Source organism: Poecilia mexicana, unplaced genomic scaffold (genome assembly GCF_051168715.1).
Source record: "Poecilia mexicana isolate PSO_F unplaced genomic scaffold, ASM5116871v1 scaffold_4, whole genome shotgun sequence".
In the NCBI taxonomy this organism is placed as follows: Eukaryota; Metazoa; Chordata; class Actinopteri; order Cyprinodontiformes; family Poeciliidae; genus Poecilia; species Poecilia mexicana.
Genome location: NW_028263373.1, coordinates 14453899 through 14474606, shown reverse-complemented (window position 1 = coordinate 14474606; position 20708 = coordinate 14453899). Strand labels below are relative to the sequence as shown.

Below are 20708 nucleotides of genomic sequence, written 5' to 3'. Positions count from 1 at the left end.
TGTGTGTCTGTGTGTGTGGGCGCGCGCGTGTGTTTATGTAAACCAATATTAATTAATTTTGCGGTTCTTCCCTAAGGAAACAGAATTAGGAGAGTTTAATTATAAAATAAATGAGCTGCGTAAGCTCTACTCAGCATCTGTGGGTGAGAGAAAGACAGAAAAGGGTGTAAAAATGTACAAGACTTCAGAATCATCGAGGCTTGAGCTATAATGCTGATATTGCACATGGGATCAATAGTATAAATTATGAAGATTTTTTTACATTTTGAGTTCTGTGAGTGCTTGCCAATACTTCTCACTAAAGTAACATTTCTTCCCAAGAACACAGCAGCAAGAACTTGGATTTCTGCTGATAGTTTTGTTTTTTGGATGTTGAAACATATCTCTAATAATTTAAGTGGAGGCTTCTCTCGGTAAATAAATGTGTTCCAAGAAACTCAAGCCACACATTAAAGTTATATGTCAGATAAAAAGCAAGACAAGTGTAGCATTTGATACTGTGAAAGCCACAGACATTGGATGAAATTCGAGTAATGCGACGACATTTAAATTTGGGAAAATCAAAGAAATGTAATATCTGTATTTGAAAAAAAACTGTGGCCCACATTTGTCACTGAGCCTATAGGTCAGGTTATTTATGTTGTGCCAAATATAAATAAACATAGTTTAAGGTTACCAGAGAACATTTCTCAAACTATTTTTATATGACACGCTACAGCCTGTAGTACAATCAGTGTTTATGTTGTGAGCAAATGATGAATAATAATATTATATTAATAAATACAAAGAGTGGAACCTCTTATGAATGGACTGAATGCTTTTACTTAAAAATTGCCCTGGTGGACAAAACTTTTGAGTCTGATCTACCAGAATGTTCTCCTCGAGGCTGAAAACTTTGGATGCTGACTTGGCATTAAGAAAGGAACCCACTTTTGCTGTTAAATCTCTGACAAAAGCTTCGTTAAAATCCTTCAAATTGTATTCATTGTTGAACTTCACAATATTGTAAGGGATGTCAAACTCAATCACTTTGCAGCTCCAATAGATCAGAATCAAATGGTTGAATTATCTCGTCAACGGCGGCTCCCCATCCATGTTCAGCAAAGTCCAGGTAAAGACACAACTCCTTGAACCAAAGGGGTGTTGAACCAAAGCAATATCTAAATGTTGCAGTCGAGGACAGGATTTCACAAAAACTACAAAACATATAACAACAACATTGAAACAGAAAAGCTTGTTAAGAATAGAAAGTATGTCAGTCTAAAACTTTGGGCAATAACTATTTATTGATTTCTTTCTTTGTTTCTTCCTCACTCTTTCTTTCTCTCTTTCTTTCTTTCCTTCTTTCTTTTACTTGTTTCCCTGTTTAATAAGGTTTCCATTTTCAACATTTTTGTGACACATAACACTTTTTTATTCATCCTTAGTCTTGCCTTTTATAAATTTTATATATTTTATCTAAAATATGGTGACTAGAAATACACATCGACTTAGAGCATGAAGGTCTATCAAAAGGAACATCAGCCCTGGTGGCATAATTTGTATGTTTGACACTTCAAATAAAATAACCTACAAAATAAATTAATCATGATTTTTGCAAACCCTGGCATTGCAATTGCATAATTTCCCTTTTCCTTAGTCTCTAATTTGAAGGCAAGAATATTAAAAACTCAAAAAATAAATGAAACAACAAAATGTTCAAATGAATGGCTTCTGTAAAAATGCACACAGAAACAGGTTGCAGTTATAATAGCTGTAGATAAAAACAAACAAAAAACTTTTTCAATTTATGCTACTTTGACTTCTCCATTTGTCTTTCATTCAATCATTTTGGCGTTGAAATGAATAAATGCATGTTTTAGTTAGTATTACCTGCATAGAGACGCAGATAATCCCAGGCACTAGGACCCAGCAGGTGCAGCATGGTGTTTCAGTGATATGCAGCTGCTCTGTCCTGTCAGCAGAGCGCACTGTGCGCACCAGCGGGACGCGCAATCAGTGAGCGGCGGCTCCCCATCCTGCAAACACAGCGCGGCCAAACCGGACAGGGGTTTCAGTGTTGAAACAACCTGAACATCATTCACCACATGGACTTTAGGAAAGAGAGGAACTCACAAATGTTGCTGTTTATTCTACTCCCCTTCTCCGTTTGAAGTTGCCAGACACTTTTGTTGGGACATGGCTTCATCCGTGAGCGGCACAGAGGAGGTGCGGGTGTCGGGGCTGACGCCCCTGAAGTTTGTGGGACTGGTGTGCGTCTTCCTAGCGCTTTGCCTGGATCTCGGGGCCATCGTGAGCCCGGCGTGGGTCACGGCGGAGGACCAGTACTACCTGTCCATGTGGGAGTCCTGCTGGAAGCCCGTCAGCTCCGTGGACTGGTCCTGCAGCAGCACGCTGGCCGCCGGTGAGAAAGAGGCACATGTGGGGTCCAAAATGTTGTTTGGAAGTTTTTAAACCAGCTTAGCTCTGTTTTTTATCTTCTTCAGAGTGTTTCACTGTTAAATGACAGAAATGTGGGTGCAGCAGACACCCACATTCATATTTAAATGTGAAACAAAGGATCCCCGATTCCCTGCAGTCAGAACACTGCTGAACCAATCTAGTCTGTGTGTGAAATTATAAAACATCACCCACAAGAGGGCTAAATGTTAATTACTTTATAATTAACTCTTGCCTACTTAACTTAAACCGCAGAACTTAAGAGGTATTGCGGAAAACAGTCAGTTATAGAAATCAAAGTTTTACCCCTGAGTGTAAGTCTTGGGACATGCAGTAGTTTTCTATCCGTTCTTGTGAACTTTTTTTCCTCTTCTTGCTGTAGTGTTTCCCCATTGCGCCGCAGAATGAAGTGGGAATCTTTCCCAACCAGGAGCGCTCCAGATGGGGTTTCATTTGGCCTTTTGTTGCGTACAAAATGAGCCTTTGTGTGGGTTTCTCCACCGGCCAAGGAGCAAGGGCAACTCAGAACACAGAGCTCCCCAGAGATCCAGATGCCTGGAGATTAGTTACCAGGGAAACAATTGAGGCACTTCAGAAAAGCTGGTTTTGTCCCTTTTAGGGTTCTTCCTCATGGAGTCCCCTCTCTGAGTTATGTCTGGGTGCATTTTATGGGTTACCTCACATCATGTTCAGCATAAAGCTAATCAGTTTTTGATTGAATAATATGCTGGAAAATCATGATTTATATTTGTAATTATGTCAATGCTAATATGTGATTTGATGCCACTTGGGCCAGTTTTGGATAGCAGCCTTTAACAGGTATTTTTCAGGATCGCCCTGTGTTTTGCTCAATTCATTTTCTCATGATCTCTGACCCTTTCTCCATCAAAATAAAGCATCACCGCAGTATGATGCTGCCACCACCATAAAGACGATGTGTTTGTGGTGCCGTGCAGTATTAGACCCAAACAGAGCATTGTATATTTATGTCAGCAAATCTTAGTTTTGTTCTTATCTGACGGAGCATCTTTTCCTTCTTCCACCACATGTTTTCTGTGTCTCCTGCATGGCTTGTGGCAAACTTCAATTTTCAACAATACCTTCCTTTTTGCCTCTCTTCTCCCATCTTTACTTCTTAAAATGTGCAAGAAGCCTAAATTTATTCCAGGAACATTTTTCAGACAGACATTTTTTTGTTTTTTTTAAATCATCCTATAAGCCAGATGTAAATGCAAATACGTAGAAGTAAAGCATAAATCGGTTTATGCAGCTTTAAACCCACAGTAAGCTGACTGTCTAGCATTTTCTGCCTGTGCCCTCCTGTTTACCTATAAATATTTCATTTTCTTCGCTGCCTCTGGCCTTCTCCTGCGTGCCGCGCGGTGAATCGTGTTTTTGTTAGCTTGACAAAATGTTTTCTTTCTGTCTGAGATGGGTCACGCTGGCCCCCGTTCCTCTGTCAGCACAGACAAAGTGCACTTCGGTGCCACATAAAGACATGCAGCCTCCATGTCAGCTCTCAGCAGTAGCATGCCACAGTGAATGCACACAGCAAACTTCCTATTTCCTTAGGCTTGTGCTTGGGTAAGGATTATTGATTTGAGGCCCAGAAATCACTATCTGCCCTTCTCCTCTATCTTTTTTTCTTCTCAAACCACTCCACCCCCCAAGTATTTTCCTTGGTGTCATGCTGGGGGCATGAACTAGATCTTGTTAGTCTGAAACAGCATCTGGCCACATAGATGTGTTTGAACTTGATCTATGAGTCAGTGTGTGACCTGGAAAAAAACAATAAGATGCTGTTTGTTAGAGGTTTGAACTATATCTGTACAGATGACACTAGATATGTCAGCACACCTTACAAAAAGATGTTATGATTTAGTGTAACCCTACTCTTGGGATTATCAAAATGATTATTACTTTTTTTTATTTTTATCACTTTATTCAATGCCAGAACTTTACATACACAGATTTTTTCTTACTTTTAACAGGTTAGAGAATCCTTTATGACTTTGTCATTGCTTTTTAAGCTCTTGATTTTTTTTTTTTTAATTGGAGACACACTTGTACTTAAGGCATTTTAAGGCAAAACCTCAAACACATTTTGTTTCTTGTGTGACATCAGAGAAACTTAAAGCTAAATCAGTCAAGATGTCAGTAGGAGATTTTTGTACCTTCACAAATCAACCACATCCTTGGGTTCAGTTTCCAAATAGTATATTATATAGTATAATATATCCAAGTATAAATATAATGGAAATATTTCCCCGTGTCATTCAGGAAGGGATGAGGTTTTATGTCCCAAAGATGAGTTCTGCCGCAAAATGTGCATTTGAACACCAGAACACACACAATCTAAAAAACTTGTTTAATCTTTCAACAGACTGTCATTAAATGAGTCCTGGGACAACATGGACTGTAAGGCCACTCATAGATGAAGAGGCAATTACTCTAGAAATAACACACATGGATTATAGTTTGCATATACAACTCAGGAAAACTAACCTAATTTTTTTGAGTCACGTCCGGTGGCCTGATAAAGGTAAGGGTCGATTCGTCAGGAACAACAATACACTTGGTCATCTGCTTTTTGTGTGTGTTTTGCTTCAAGAAGGAACGGTGGCTTCACAAAACAGAAGATGAACATAGCATTATGTGGAAATGTTAAAGCCACATCTCAACACATCAGTGAGGATTAGGCATGGATGTGTCTTGTGAATGGAGAATGACCGTAGTCTTACCAACCCAATTTAGTAACAAAGACATTATAGCCAATGTTTTGGCTCTGTCCCAGAGACAATTTGTAGGTAGAGTTGAAAATGTGTGCGTGAGCAAAGTGACCTTGTTGGGTTTTTTTTAAATTAACTCAAGACCCGTAAAGAACCAGACACAAGACCAATGAGGTTTTTATGCCTTCCTTTGCAAAGGGAGAGATCCACAACCTCTAACCCGCTCGGGATCAAAGATTGGTGAGCTCTGCTCAACTCTGCTTTGGAATTGGCTTTAATCCTTCTTCAGTAGAACAGTGCTGAGATAACGGAACAGATGGACCCCTTGGGTAGGAAATTACATTACAGATAAAGAAAGAACCTTAACCCTTGTGCATGCGAGGACTGAAACAAACATACAGTTTTACATGTGTGGGGTCGGTTGGACCCCATTTCTAAACACAAGGGTTAAATACAATTAATCAGAGCCAGCGAGGCAACCGAACATACCGAGATAAATCACTCAGCTAAAATGATAAAGCAATGATTAGTTTTGACCCAACAGACTTTCAGTCCTGACTCACTTACACTAGATCTGCCAGGAGGAAGGGGACAAAATTCAAGAAAACATGAATAATAACGGCATTATTTTAGCATTAAGCAAATCCTAACTAAGGAGTTAGGATGTTTAAGACTTTTTTCCTAATGTCTTAAAATGTCTTAAACAGACATTAAGAAAAAAGCTATCTCTTTTCACAGAGAGGTATGCAAGTATCTCAATTCCACTGTATATTTCTCTCACAATAACACAGAGAGACAGGGAGGAGGGGTCAGAGGTCATGTTTAAACCTGCACAGACTCGACATTGGGCTTGGAATGTGGAGCAGTCATGCAAGAGCAGAGTGTGTCGATGCCAGGCTGGTGTGAGATGAGGGGACGACTGTGGCGCCAGCGCGTGAGACAGTCCAGCCCAGTGAGAGGCGGTGAAGGCAAAGCACATTAATAATGTAATATCGATCCCATTTCTGGAAGCTTATCTCTTCTCCGAGGATGGTCACAGTTCAGTGATGGCCTGGTTGAGGTGGCATCAGAGGGCTTGAGCCAGGGGACTCTGATCGAAACACTTTCTGGATTCTCCATCCTTCTGATCTGAGACAAAGCGGGTGTTTAAAGTGAAACGAGATACTCGGGGCTCTTCTGTGACACAGTTCTGCCTCAGACAAAGAGACTGAACTGAGACCTCGAAGGTTTTTCTCAATCAACACTTCACACGCACGCACGGGAACCGTAATTAAAGCTCAGATCTGATCTTCTCATGCACGGTATCTCCTTTTCCATCTGTCATCACGCAGGGCGCAGATTAATATTTGGCGCTTCCTGCTCGTCAGAGCCTTTAAGCACTCCCAAATCTGGCTGTGTTTCTTGCTCAGCACACAGGCTCTGCTCCAGATCTGACATGAGACAACTTTCTGCATCCCGATGTTTTCGCGAGCCCACTGATAAGGCTCGGCCAGTTGAAACCGACTGCGGGGCTGAAGGCACCGAGCTGACCCAGGGACGATATTAGAGCAGCGGAGTGCTGTGTGACAACCACAGGTCAAGTCACTTCAACCCCTTTTTATTTCCTGTGAGAGGCAGCGAACACTGAGGGGTCCGCTTGTGACGGTGGCCGTGAGTTGTGTAACAAGAAGTGGGCTCTTTCCAACATCCTGTGGTGACAAGGGCCATTTATAAACTCCAAATCCTGGACCATATTTGGTCAAAAGTAGCTGATGTTTGTTTATATTTGAGCTACTTGGCCTCTGGTTTAAAGTCCCCTTCCAAAAAGAGTGGGAACTGTACTTTAAGCAGCTTATGTCTCTCCACTTTTCTTCCTGCTGGTGAATGTTTTGATGATTTTCTGCCCCAACAGAGAGGAAATCTTCTTGGCAATACTCAATCTTTTTTTTTTTTTTTTTTAATTCCCTGGACTCCTTAAAGGCAGAAAAAAGATAAAGCCCATTCAAACTATTGTCTTTGAATGCGGACGCGCTCACCTATTATAAAACTGATTCATGCCTACAGAGCATGCCTCTGTGCTTTGATGTCAAGTCTTTGCTCCACCCTCCGCTTTAAATGATTTCCTCCTGTGTAATCAGATTCCTCCCCATAATATCCTCTCTATGTTTACGTATTGACCTCCTGTTTCCGTAAGTACACAGCAGCAAGTAAAGAAAGAGACCTCTAATCTATGAAACAATAACATTATGTCTACAACAAACCTGAGCCTGTCTCCAGCGGCTCATTAAAACTCTAAACCTGGTATCTCAAACGCACGCCTTAATTTAGCTCACGTTTTAAATGCTAAATCAAAAAATGTGGTCTGAAGCTTAAAACCAATATAACCAAATGAAGAAAAATGACAAGTGGGTTTCAGATTTTTACAATACAAATAGGAAAAGTTTGCTGTAAATTCAGAATTAGCATTTCGTAGCATGAAATCGGGGTACATCCACCAGCTTTGCACATCTTCTGACTGATATTTTTTGCCCATTTTTCTTAGCTAAATAGCTCAGCTAGACTGAATGGAGAGCATCTTGCCATAGATTCTCATTTGAATTTAGGTTTGGACTTTGACTGGACCATTCTGAATGGGCTTTTATGCAAACTATTCCATTGTAGCTGTACTTTTGTTGCCTGAAAAGTGTCTTTCCTCAGTGACTATTTTGAAACTTCCAACAGATTTACTTTGCATTGCTGTGCATTTAGCGTCATTCATTTTGCCCTGCAGGCAGTTTGATGAACTGCATTTTATTTAGAAGAATGCAAATGCGTGCCACACTTCGGATTTTGATTTATTAAAAAAAGTTTGAAAACCATATAACGGTTTTCATTCAACTTCATAATTATGCTCTACTTTTGTGTCGGTCTATCACATGAAATCCCAAAACTCGTACATTGAAGATTTCAGTTTTAAATGTGCAAAATGCAAAAAATCTCAAAACTCTGGCATGGCTGTTATTTCCAGCTGAGTGTTTTTTTTGGGGAGAGAATGTCAGTGGAAATGCTGAGAACGCTGCTGCGCTGGCATCAGCCAGAGACGATGGAGGGATTCTCATTATCCGAGCAGCCGCCTCACAGAATCACTTTTTCCTTCCCATTGCACTGGCAGTCATTACTGAAGTGCTGAGATCTGTGCTTAGTAAAAAGAAAGAAGCATTTGTTTTTTTTGTCAAGCTGGAGACAAAGAACAGAAGCAAGGCTTCTGTTGTCAGAAGGAATCTCGTCTGCAGAGTGGTTCACCTCCTGGTCATTGAATCCAACTGGCTTTGGATTGAAAACATGTTGGGACATTGACAGAACCTCAGACTATGCCGCCCACCCACTTTCTGACCAGAAATACTCCTTGTTTACATTGTGGTAATTTACCAACACCTCAACTCCATGGAGTAATCTGCTGTTCTGACATAGATGCAGAAAACATTTCTGGTTCACTTTGTAAAGTGAGCCTGGCAATGGAAGAAGTTTGACTTGGTCATGTTTTGGATTATTATCCCGTGAAAATATCCAATGATTACCCATTTTCAGTTTAGTGGTAGAGGAGAATTGACCATATTTGTGTTTTTTTCCCAAAATTTGTGTTTGTGTTTAAAATCTATATTTGAATGAATTTATGATGTCAGACACTCAAGCAAGGCTTCTGGAGCTTTAGAAGTAGAAAAAAATGGACACACAGCATCACAGATCCTGCATTTTACTTAATAATTTGGATTAGGTGCTATTACATAAAAACCCTTCATCTCATTTCGGACCCAACTGATGTCTTTGTTGCTAAGAAATTCAAATCTGTTTCAGCTGCACTTGAAAGACACAAAATTGCAAATATCTTCATACACTTGAAATGAGACAAAACTAACAAGCAATTTTTCTGTACAATACAGGAGCTTGTTTTAAGTGAATAATTCCTTAATTAATTTTAATTAATTAAAAATTGCTTGTTAAACAAGCTCATATCTCTTGCTGAAAAGTTACATGCAAGTTAGTTTTGCCGTATTTCAAGAGAACTAAATTGCAAATATTTGCACTAAGAACTAGATCAAAAGTTCTTAGTGAGATTTTGTGTTTTTGCAGGTTTAGCCATTTACATTTGTGACAGTAGGAGAGACCTCACAACACAAACAGTTTTTTTTTATGTAGATAACATGGTTATTGTTGAGTCATGGTGACCGTAACATCACTACTCTGGACTGCTACTTATTTTCCCTAAACTAGACGAACATTACTCTGGAGTTGCCTTTGTCACGATGCATCTCAGACTGGTTTCATGATGTTCTCCGTCCTTTCTGCCCCTGTGTTTGGTCTCAGACTGGCAGATAGCCACGCTGGCCCTGCTGCTTGGAGGAGCAGCCCTCACCCTGCTGTCCTTCCTCGTGGCTCTGGTCTCCCTGTGCTTCGGCTCCAGGAGTTGCTGCTACAAACCCGTGGCCGTCATGCTGTTCTCCGCAGGTCAGTCCGTTTCTCCACGGCTATAGTGACCATGTTTATTCCTTGTCCTCATTTTTTTTGTTGCACATTGTTGATCTTCTTTTTCTTTCTACAGTGGTTCTTCAGGTCTGCAGCTTGGTCTTGTTCCCAATCAAGTTCATAGAAACAGTCAGTCTGAGGGTGTACCACGAGTTCAACTGGGGCTACGGCCTGGCCTGGGGATCCACCATCTTCTCTTTCGGAGGCGCCATCCTCTACTGCCTGAACCCCAAGAACTATGAAGATTACTATTGAAAATGTCACAAAGGAGGAGAAAAAAAAAAGTGTTTTCATGCTGTTGTTTGATGAACGTTCTCATCCCACAGTGTACAACCACAGACTGGAAAACAGGAAAAAACAAAACGCTCGTTGACGGTGTTTGTACTGAACTCTTCTGTTTGATGCTGTGAACTCCCAAACTGGACAGATGCCCATGAGTTTTATTAATAGGCTAAACCACAAATCCAAAGCAGCAATTCAAACCCAGCCAGAAGACATTTTGAGATATAATGTCACTAACCGCATAATTAAGTGCAGCTCATGTGGGTCGTAGATTTGAGCAGAAAATCTGATACAGTGGAATAATAAAGTAGTCAGAGCAGAGAAAAGTCTGCGGTGATTTCAGGCCAGCGTTGGGAGGAAGACGTCCTGCTCAAGTTATATCCTGGTGATGACAAAGCGAGGAAGACAGGGTAACATTTTACATTTCCCCAGAGATGCTCCCAGCTGGACCTTGAACAACCTTTTCTTCCCTTTCTACGCAAATGAAAAAAGGGACCATGGAGCATTACTTTATCTTCTTTTCTTAAAACTCATAGTAATTAAGGGCTATTTTAACAGATAAAGCATTCCACAGACACCTACTGATTATATGATTCTAGTTAGAGAAACATCTGCTGGGTTATTATTAGCACAAGCAATCACCAGTGGCAGAGTCAATTTTCCAATACAATATTGGTCACAGATTTTTTTTTTTTTAATATATCTGCTGTACTATATGTAAATATAACCAAAAAGTATGCAATCCTAGAAGAAGAGTGGGAATTAAAATGGCAAATGACCATGATTGCTGAGTGAATACATATGTCTGAATCAGGGGTGTCCATACAGAGGCTCAAGAGCAATTTATGGCCCCTAAAAACAATTCAAGAATGACTAAAATTTGGCCCAGTGATTCAGACACTTGATGCAGAAGTTACACCTTGATAAAAAACAAAACAAAACAAAAAAAAAACAAGATTTTCGCTGGTTGTTCTTAAAATGTACAATGTTCAGGTGCAACACAAAGTATTTGGCTTTTCCTAATCAAGTTTTTGGCTTTAGTGTTATTTCATAGAAAATACCACCAGAAACATCCTGCAACCTATTTTTAAGAGCAGTGACAGTAGACTAAACACAGCAAGTATTTACAGTAGTGATGCTTATCCGCTTCTTATTCCAAAAAGGTTTTAGACCAAATCGGTATAAACCAACCAACCAACCAACAAAATTTAGGATGTTGTTGGTGTGAGGTCCAGTTTATATTTCAGTTTTACAACAAATTACATATACAGTAAAATAAAAAGAGTAAATCCTTTGTTTTAAAAGCAATTAAAACTTTCTCATGAGACCATTATAAAGTCTCTTCAGTCAGAGCATTTTTCAGAGCCACTTTGATACAGACTGCTACAGGAGATTCTTCTTCCTGCCTACAACTCTGATGAAAATTAAATGAGTTGCATTTAAATTTCCCTGAAATTAATGAAGCATAACCAAACACCCAGATTTTGCTCCTAAAATATAAACCCAAGTCCCTTTTTATGATTGTCTTAAAATGAATTACAAAATCTTAAAACAAGAAGAAGAAAAGAAGATGTGGAAGATAGGGTTACATGGAGACGGATGACTCGGTGTGGCGACCACTAAAGGGAAAACACCGAAAGGAAAAGAAGAAGAAAATCTTAAAACAAAACAAAAAATATAGACATCTTAAAACTTAACTTTTAAAAAGTTTTGGCCTGAAAATGCTTTCATTCCTCTGTGGGAAAACCTTTGCACACCATCAGTCTGGGTGATCATGCTCCTCAGCATGTGCTCGCAGTGCTCCCCATGTGATGCTTTTTTATCTTCCTACTCTGCTGAAATGTAACAACAAAAATGTGTAACAAGGAGAAAAGTCGCTGTAGTTGAAGAAAGTTGTATATTTAAGTTTGATATTAAAGCTGGGGTTAATAATAGTTGTATTTAAAGTAACAGAGTTTAATGTGAGGATGAATGCAATGATCAGCCTCACGGTGCTTCATCTTCACAAAGCGAAAGCATGTGCATGCCACCTCCCGTTTGCTGCGATGTTTCTGATTACCAACATAATAAACGCATACTGGAGGAAAAATAAAAGTTTGGTTCAGGAATCAAAAGAAACCGTGGTCTTGTGTCGTCAAGTCACATAGAATCAGCTCTTTTATTAAGTACAGCAAGTTGAGGCATTTGCACAGGAAATCAACATCTTCTGAACACATAATACATGGTGGCATAATATGCATAAAAGTACAAAGCGCATACTTTTTATGCAAGTGTCTTTTAGTGTTCTTTCAGTGATACGAGCCCCCACGCGGAGCCGGATACAGTGTACAATCTACAATTCGCATTTGTCACAACTTACCTAGCACTTCGTTCATTGTTCTGCTGTCATTGTGAAACACACAAGTCCTGGATTAAAGTGGACGTGCCTCCTTTCCGAGTTCAGTAATGGGCACAGTGTAAACAGGGCAGTCACTCTCCTCTGCCTGGAATGTTCCCCAAGTAAACCACAGCCGTTTCTCCTCCATCCTGAAACCACGTTGTCCCCGTCACTGCTGCTGCGGTTGCACCTTTTCCAGCCCCTCCTTTTTCTTTTTTTTTTTTTTTTTAATTGTTGTTGTTTTTTGACAAATGCCAGGAGATTCATGATCCACCAAAGAAAACAATGATCATAGTGCACAGTAGTGGACAGGAGGAGAAGAAATCAGAGGGGAGATAGTGGCTCTTCCTCAGCAGGTAGAAGGGGGAAAAGGGGAGGCTTGTATATCGATTGACAGGAGCAGACGTCAAGACAGATTCTGAGAGTCGGGGCTCAGGGTGTCTGAAGATTTGCAAAGATTAGGGCAGGGATGGGCGACAGTCCCATGCTGAGTTCAGCTGTAGCGTGGCATCTCACAAGCCTCACAGCGGTTGAGTGCAGGGTGGTTGAGGAGGGTGCAGCTATCACAGTTCCAGTGAGCTCCTTCAAAATCCTCGTCTCTTTGAGGCGTCGGCTTGGAGGCCTGCTCCCCTTCTAAAAAAAAAAAAAAGGCGACAGAAAAAACTAAATACATCAAGCACAAAAACACCTAATTCAGGTAATATATCACATACACCAAGAGTTTCAGTGACTGCCGCTCAAGATTGCAGCAGATAACTAACTCTGAAGCATTAGAAGTAGGACGGGTGTTCGTCAAAGGTCAATATTGGGACCAATTTTTTTACATATACTTTTTTAAATAATCTTGGGATACATTTAGATCCAGCTATGGATATACATTTCCAGAATCAATTTTAAGCATAGACTAAAGTTCATGCTTTCAGAGTAAAACTTGCAAAAACCAAAGTTTTTTAGATCGGTATTTTTCAATCCTGGTCCTTAAGGCAAGCTGACCTACTTGTTTTTTTTTTAATAACTGTTTCCCTGCTTGCTTACCTGACTTTAATTCACAGCTTATTAATTGGTCTGATCAGAAATAATCTGAATCAGGTGTGATGAAGCAGGAATCCATGTAAAACATATAAGGCAGTGTGCTTAGAAGAGCAGGGCTGGGAAACACCGTTTTAGATGATGGGACTGGAAATATGCAGAAATATCTCCATTTCCTTTTGTTCATAATTATCCAGAGCTGGAAAATTCTTGAATCAAATTTCTCACTTTTCCAGAAGGCAGAACCGAATTGGGCTCTTCAATTATGCTCTGATCTCCACCAGAGCATATCTAACTTTCATTTATTACATTCATTTCAAACAACTTACTAAAAACAGCTTCAGTAGAAGAGCATCACTGTTTTGAACTGTAGTTTCCATTTAATACATATTATTTTTCATGTCTTGGGTATTTGTTGTGTCATACTCATTGTGCTAACTTGTCTGATTTTTTCGGCTCATCTTGACCATGAAATTCTAGCTAAAGAGATATTATATCTCAATGGACATTTCTGATTAATTAAACTCAAATTAAAAAAAAAAAAAAAAGGTCAACAAGACACTCGTAAAAAAAGGTGTGCCAGATTCTAATTCAAACTAGTTTCAAAAGCCTTTATCACTAATGGTTTCAAATGTTTCTCACCTTTCTTCCCAGGATTGGTCGGACCCAACGGACCCGGCTGAATGTTGTCATAGAAGTTGCTCATTGCTTTTGGGTCAAACTTCCCTGTAGAGAAAAAACAGAAATAAGAGTTAGTACATTTACACTTACAGTAATTGTTCAAGTATTTCTATCCCTTTAGTATTCACATTTCATCAAATTACTAAAACGAATTTCAGTGTTTTTTTTATTGGAACTGGAGGATACTAACTGGTAACCAGTGAATGACCAACAATCCTGGACAGGTGTGATTATCATTGGTTGGGCCATCACAAAAATCCATTGAAACCTTTGGTTCAATGTGACAAAATGTGAATAAATGGGTATGAATACTTGTGTGAGGTGATTTACTGCTCATTACATTAATAAATATGATAACATTGTGTTCAGAGTGAGGTTAAGCCATAAATCATTTTATAGATTTTATCTAAATTTAAAGTTCAACGACTAAATAAACCAAACAACAGAAATAAAACTTTAGAAGCGATAAAATAAAGGTTAACCTGATGACTGAGTAGCGACAGGATAGTTCTAGTGTAGCTTGCTATGTAAATAAACAAAGTGATTGAAAGTAATTTTCCACTCAACACACTAAAGTTTTTGCTTCCATCAGTTATGTAATCAACAGGAGTTTTGTATCAACCAAATTGAGCATTGGCAGGGTGGTTGGGGGGTGGGGGGGTTGGTTATGGATTAGCTTGTTTCCTGCTACAGAGCAACCAGCAATTTAAACACTGCATCTATAAAGAGAGTAACAGAATCCATCCATCACTTCAAGTCCAACTCTGTCTGCTTTGATGCTTGGTTCTTTTAGAATCAGCCCACTTAAATAAATTAGACACACACTCAAACTTTATTTATGTAGATGTTTATGTTTAAGCCAGTGTGTGTGTGTGTGTGTGTGTGTGTGTGTGTGTGTGTGTGTGTGTGTGTACTACCTCTGGACTGTAGCAGATCCGTTTCCTTCAGTGTGCAGTCAATATCAATCTGCAGTTGTCTGTTGTGAGTTCGAAGTCGGGTAATCTCCTCCGGCTGCAGTCAATGAAAACATCCCGATGCGTCTTAAAACATTTCAAATTACCGATCCAACTTTCAAAATTTCCTTATTAAAAATATGAAGTATTTTATAGATTGTTTCTATTATGATGAAAAGAAATATTTCTGGGATACTGCTGCATTCTGGCAGAAAATAGGCCTGAGTGAATTTGAATGAGGAAAGTGGCTAATCTTTGTTTTGACACATAGTAAGTTGGTTTTGATTTGCTTGTATCCCTTGATAAATTAAAACAGTCAGAAAACAAGCTTTGGAAAGTATTCAAATTATCTTAATTTGATCAAATTTGTTTGATGGTCTGAAAAATTGTGACAAAAAAAAGAAAAGCAAGGGGTACAATTATTTTTTTTTAAGGCTCTACATATTGCGCTCCTTACTCTGGGAACAAGATGTGTGGAGTTGACCCGTCGAAAACGCCTTTGGAGGGCGTCATACTCCATGTTATTGACATCAGTCTTCAACTGCTCTAGTTTCTGCCTCTCCATGTGCAGCTCTTTTACCAGACGCTCCATCCGCGCCCGCTGGTGGAGCAGAAGAGCTGTGGGGACGGACATCAATTATAAACGCGTTTAAAATGCACCAGTGAGGAACGCTGTTTAATTTACAGCCATTTCTCTCTTCAGTGCTCTGTTGGTACTTCAACATGACAACGCGATCAAATCATGCCACAAAAAAACAGCACAGCTAGCATTAGAGGAGGCTAACAATTACATTCTGGAGAAATTCAAAATATTGCTCAGCAAAACATATTTGGATTTCAATCATTTAACCTCAGACAACTTAAGAATTGTCTGAGGTTGTAAGGGTTAAATATCAGGCAGCAAACTGAAAAATTATGCAAAAATTACACTGTGCACTTCTATAATTTTAAGTAAATACAAGAGGAAATTTTAAAATTACAATTTGATAATGACATCAAGAAGAAAAGAAAAATGAAGGAAAGGAAATAAATACAAGGCTAACATTGTTACATCATGTTGGCCTTCTAACTTTGCATTTTTTCAGATTTTATTTTGCATACATTTTTAATTGCCTAAAACTTTTGCTCATAACTTTAGAAGTAAATTAGCTACGTTTACAGTGTGGAAAATACAGCTGTTCTCAGTTCTGATGCAAGTAATGAAGAGATAAAAGTAATTAAAAATAATAATAATAATTATGATTTTCTCAGTACTTGACCTCTAGATGATTCATAGGTGCATCTCAATTTCAGACACTAAAGCAACAAATTTACAAAAATATTTCAGAGTATTGCATGTAGCACTAATTTACAAAGAAACTACTGGAAGTTTTGCTAAATGAAAACATCTGCAACTTGCACCATTCTGAATGTGCAACTTTCTAAGTAGGAATTGTGACTTCAGAGGGAAGTTTTTGTTGCATTTTCAGCTGCTACCTTGGAAAGTTTGACTCAAACAGATCACAGCTTTGAAATTAAAATTATTTGTTATTCAAATCTGGGTAATTTCCTGTTCATGCTACTGTTTTACTAGAGGACATCAATGACTCATTACCATTTGTTATTGAAAGACTTAAATGGAAAAACAGAATTATTGACAAAAAGTCTAAATACATGCATTTAGTCATAACGTTAAAGTGTACAACACTATTAAGAGTTTTCAGAATTTGATCAACTAACTGTCAATTAGAAGCAATGAAGGGAAAATCCCCCAACTTCACTCTTGGTTGACTGACTGGTGCATCTGTAATCTTTACACCCTTAAATGGACTCAAAGTCAATTTAAAAACAAATAATAAAAAATAACACATAATTAACGCACTTACCTTGTGTGTAGGCATAGTCATCAGAGGCTGAGCTTGAGCGTCGGGGTAATTGCTGAAACTGACTGGCGATGTTCCCTGGCAGGGCGGAGATGGGCAGGATGGGTGCTGGGGTGGCGCTGTGTGCACCCTGATCTACAATGTTGAGAAGAGACTCAGCTTCAGCGACAGGTGGTGAGCTGGATGGTCTTTGAACCTGGCCTCCAGGGGACACTTTAATTTTGAAGGTATAGGCAGACTGGCCTGGCTGGGGGGAGGACGCCTGCCGAGGCCTCGTGTTGCCTTGGTGCTGCAAGTACATTCCCGGGTGGAAAGTCGCTGGTCCAGGGGTTCCGCCAATCGTGATGGGCCGCGACGGGGAGCTGGGTGAGGGGCTTGTTGCCATGTATAGCGAGCCCTGGGGGTGTGGGGTGTGAACAGGCGAGTTGCTCCGAGGCCTTGGTCCTTCCAGGGTGATTTCTATCTGTTTTGTGAGAGGGGTTTTCGGTTGGTAGGGCCTGTACTGTGGTGGAGGTTGCTGCTGGTGATGGTAGGGCATATTTGTGAGGTTTGGGGGGCTAATGGGGAGGAAGACGTATTGCTGGTGCCCAGGTTGAGGCTGTGGTTGTGGCTGCGGCTGGACCTGATGTTGAGGTGAGCTGTAAGGGGAGCCATATGTGGGGGTACTGTATGGGGACTGCTGATGCTGGTAGACGGGGGCTCCAGGGGACGGCCAGGGAGCTGGCTGTGGGCTCTGAGAGGGGGAGGGCCGAATGTACAGGGTGGTATTGGTGCTGTTAACATAGTGCCCTGGAGGAATCTGCAGAGCCTGATGGACCGTAGGTATGTTTTGCGAAAGAGTGACAGTAATAGGGTTCATAGGATATCGTGGAACTGGAGTACACGTGGGGGACATGCCTTGCATTGTGGGAGGAGGCGTGGGCGTGCTGGATGAGCGGCTCTGATCGTTCATAAAAAAAGGATTGTAACTGGGGGAGGGCGCCATGGTGGCGGGAGCCGACAGGGGTTCAGGGTAGCTCGGCCGCTGAGGGTCGATGTGACCGTCGCTGGTGCTGTGCACCAAGGAGCGCCCCACTGCCGCTCCTCCTCCGTTTGATTTTCCAGCCTCTGAAACTGGATAGCCCAAGTTAATGTGTAGCATGTGGTTTCGACTCATTCGCATCTCCTCCGGACTGTGATGGAAGTCACCATAGAGATATCTGTTACTCTCCTGGGACAGCAGGTGGCAGCAAACATCCGGATTATTGTTGTTCTGAAAGAGTCGAAATGCTGAGTTAAGATCATTTCAGTGCTCTTAAATAACAGAGTTCAAAAGTTCATCCAACAACTTTATGGCTCAGGCCAATAAAAGGAATTGGAAGATGGTAACCAGTGGTTATGAAACCAAATTATTTGGAGAGATTGCAGAGAGTATCACACCTTACTATATACTAGTGGATATTTTATTATATCTGAAAGAACATATATTTGCAACAACAAAATGTCTTTCATGAATGTCTTACACCAACTAAATGTGGGTTAAATATGGGGGAGAAAATGGAGGAAGTAGCAAACAAGGATCCGGTGCAACACCAAAACCTATGGAGCTTATTTAGATATTGCATATTTCTCATAGTTTTCAGCAAATAATTTTCAAGTAAAAGAGGACTATTTGGCAATTAGTCTTACATGGCTCTGTGGGATAGAACACAGAGCCATGTAAGAGGCAGTGGATCATCTCAAAAACTGTGTATAAATTGAACTTTTAGTTTTACATACTTTTTAACTACAAAGATTTTGCTTTCATTAAAACAAAAGATAAAAAAAGTAAATTAGCAACTATCCAAACTCACCACAATTTTACCACATAACCCTAAAGTATAGCTCCATTAATATAACAAGAATGACATTTAGTTTTTCTGTTTTCTTTTTTTTTTTTCATTTCTTCATTGCCAAAGGAACTGTGAAATTTTATAAGCCAAATATTTGTCAGGCAATGTGTAAGCAACCGCCAGATTGTCATTACAGTTTAGATTTACACCTCTGATTTATTATAAAGTCATTTGGGACTTATTTACAAGTAAAAGAATATAAATGAATATGACAGCTAAAACAAAATTGCATCTTTTTAGAAGCACATCTAAATGCCACAACCTTCTAGAGTACACATATAAATATACTGTAGAGAAAAGAAATTTGTTGGGGCAAAAAATATTCTATGACAAATAGGTTTTGTTGGGGCAGAAAACCAATAATACATTTTTTTTTTTTTTTTTTTTTTAGAAAAAGCTCATACCCATCTGCAGTGTGCATTTACCTGCAGAAGGAACTGAGAAACTACTCCCTCTGGGATCTCTGGGAATCGCTGCTTGAGGTCTTGCAGGACGTGGTAGTCGACTTGAGAGCCTCCCTGCGCCATCCTGAACCCACACAGAGAGTCAAAGGGCCCAAAGGTGTATGCGTCGTCTCATCCCCTAAAGAAGCAGAAGGTATTCGACAAAAACGGTGATCAAGCTGACATGACTGAGGGAAAAGCTTGCAATAAACCTGTTGGCCTCCCGAATGCTTCAAACACACCCTATGTGTCAGCAGTAATGTCATTACAGATATCAAAGAAGCTGTCCTTAAGGGGCATAGCAAGCTTGAACTGTCAATAACAAGAATGCACATATTTCATCAACGTGAAAAATTAAAGTTCATTACGATCGCAGGAACAACTTAAGCGAGGCGTGTGCATATTCACTCACATTAATGCAGAACTGCAAGGCGCCTGTTATTGTTTGTTTCGCCATACTTTTGCACCAGGCAACGACGACATACCGCCGTCTGCTAGCAGGCTACTTTTGAACGTCAGTTAGCCTCCGGAACATCACCCAAACAAACAGCCGCACCTGTGTTCTGCGTGGTCTGACTGAGACACGGAGTTACTATTCCTGAGAGATTTTCTAATGTCACCTTGTACTAATTTAGCAGTCCAATCCTCTAAACAGGATGACTCTTTAAATAAGATTAACTCAGTTCCTAAACTGCCAAGTAGCTAACTTTGCTAATGCTAAGGCTGCTCAGCTGTCACAGTCCCCCGGCTGTTAATGGACCAGCTAACTCTGCTAAAGCCAGTCAACGATTTCATTAAACTTACCATTGGTTAAAAGTCTCTGTTACATTTAAAACCATAGCTGACTCCAAAGTGACGCATCGATGTTTCGGAAACCACGGGGAGATGTTTTTCAGTTTGTTTGTTTCGGCGAAATAACTTGTAGTTTCGCATTCCAGCGTCAGGCCCCTGCAACTGAACTGCACAGCAGTCAGTTTATCGCGATAATGTCAGGATTTCCCGGTGTGACGCCGCAAAAAGCGTCCCTACAGTTAAAAGCAACCTTCGTCACAAAGGCGCCGCCACACCTTATTCGTCTAATGTTAAGGGCTGCGGAGTCCTGATTTACAAAATGTTCACTATTTAGAATGTCTATTTATTTATTTGTGTGTTTGTTTGTTTATTACATTGATATAACAGCCTAGTTTTCCCCTAGTTTTTCATGTCTCAATGCTAAGACAGATGTCTTATAATGTAAAGAAATTGTCTGGTGCCCAATGTATTAGAACCCCAAAACTTTATTTTTATGCTTAATACTAAAAAAAAAATTGGGCATTCCAATGCACTAAATGTTTCGGCGAAATGGAGGATTTTCAGAGGAGGGAAGCTTTTTTCGACACAACACCAAACCAGGAAGTCGTTCAAATTGATGTGATTGATGCCAACAATGTACATGAAAGCAAGTAAAAAACCTTTCACAGGAAGCTACATATACACAAACACACACACACACACACACACACAGATTGGGTGCATGTGTGGGGTGGAGTCTCACCTTTCAGCAGCACATCGATACAACAT

The 20708-nt window shown here is 40.1% G+C and overlaps 2 protein-coding genes across 3 annotated transcripts; one reads left to right on the top strand and one right to left on the bottom strand.

Annotated features, from left to right (window-relative positions):
* The first annotated feature begins 1957 nt into the window (after window positions 1–1957).
* On the top strand, window positions 1958–12050 carry tmem47 (transmembrane protein 47). The gene is made up of 3 exons (XM_015001096.2): window positions 1958–2404; window positions 9492–9632; window positions 9727–12050. The coding sequence occupies exons 1-3, from the start codon at window positions 2179–2181 to the stop codon at window positions 9903–9905; spliced, it is 546 nt and encodes a 181-aa protein (XP_014856582.1). The 5' UTR covers window positions 1958–2178; the 3' UTR covers window positions 9906–12050.
* Window positions 12051–12058: 8 nt separating this feature from the next.
* tab3 (TGF-beta activated kinase 1 (MAP3K7) binding protein 3) lies at window positions 12059–20151 on the bottom strand. Of its 2 annotated transcripts, XM_015001091.2 has the most exons (8): window positions 19953–20151; window positions 19131–19287; window positions 17078–18086; window positions 16838–16969; window positions 15430–15590; window positions 14937–15030; window positions 13981–14064; window positions 12059–12942 (listed from the first exon to the last, which is right to left on the bottom strand). In XM_015001091.2, the coding sequence occupies exons 2-8, from the start codon at window positions 19230–19232 to the stop codon at window positions 12803–12805; spliced, it is 1722 nt and encodes a 573-aa protein (XP_014856577.2). In that variant the 5' UTR covers window positions 19233–19287; window positions 19953–20151; the 3' UTR covers window positions 12059–12802. The 2 variants fall into 2 exon arrangements, with proteins under 2 accessions (XP_014856577.2, XP_014856575.2); XM_015001089.2 differs by having other exon boundaries at window positions 16838–18086.
* Between the last annotated feature and the right edge of the window lie 557 nt (window positions 20152–20708).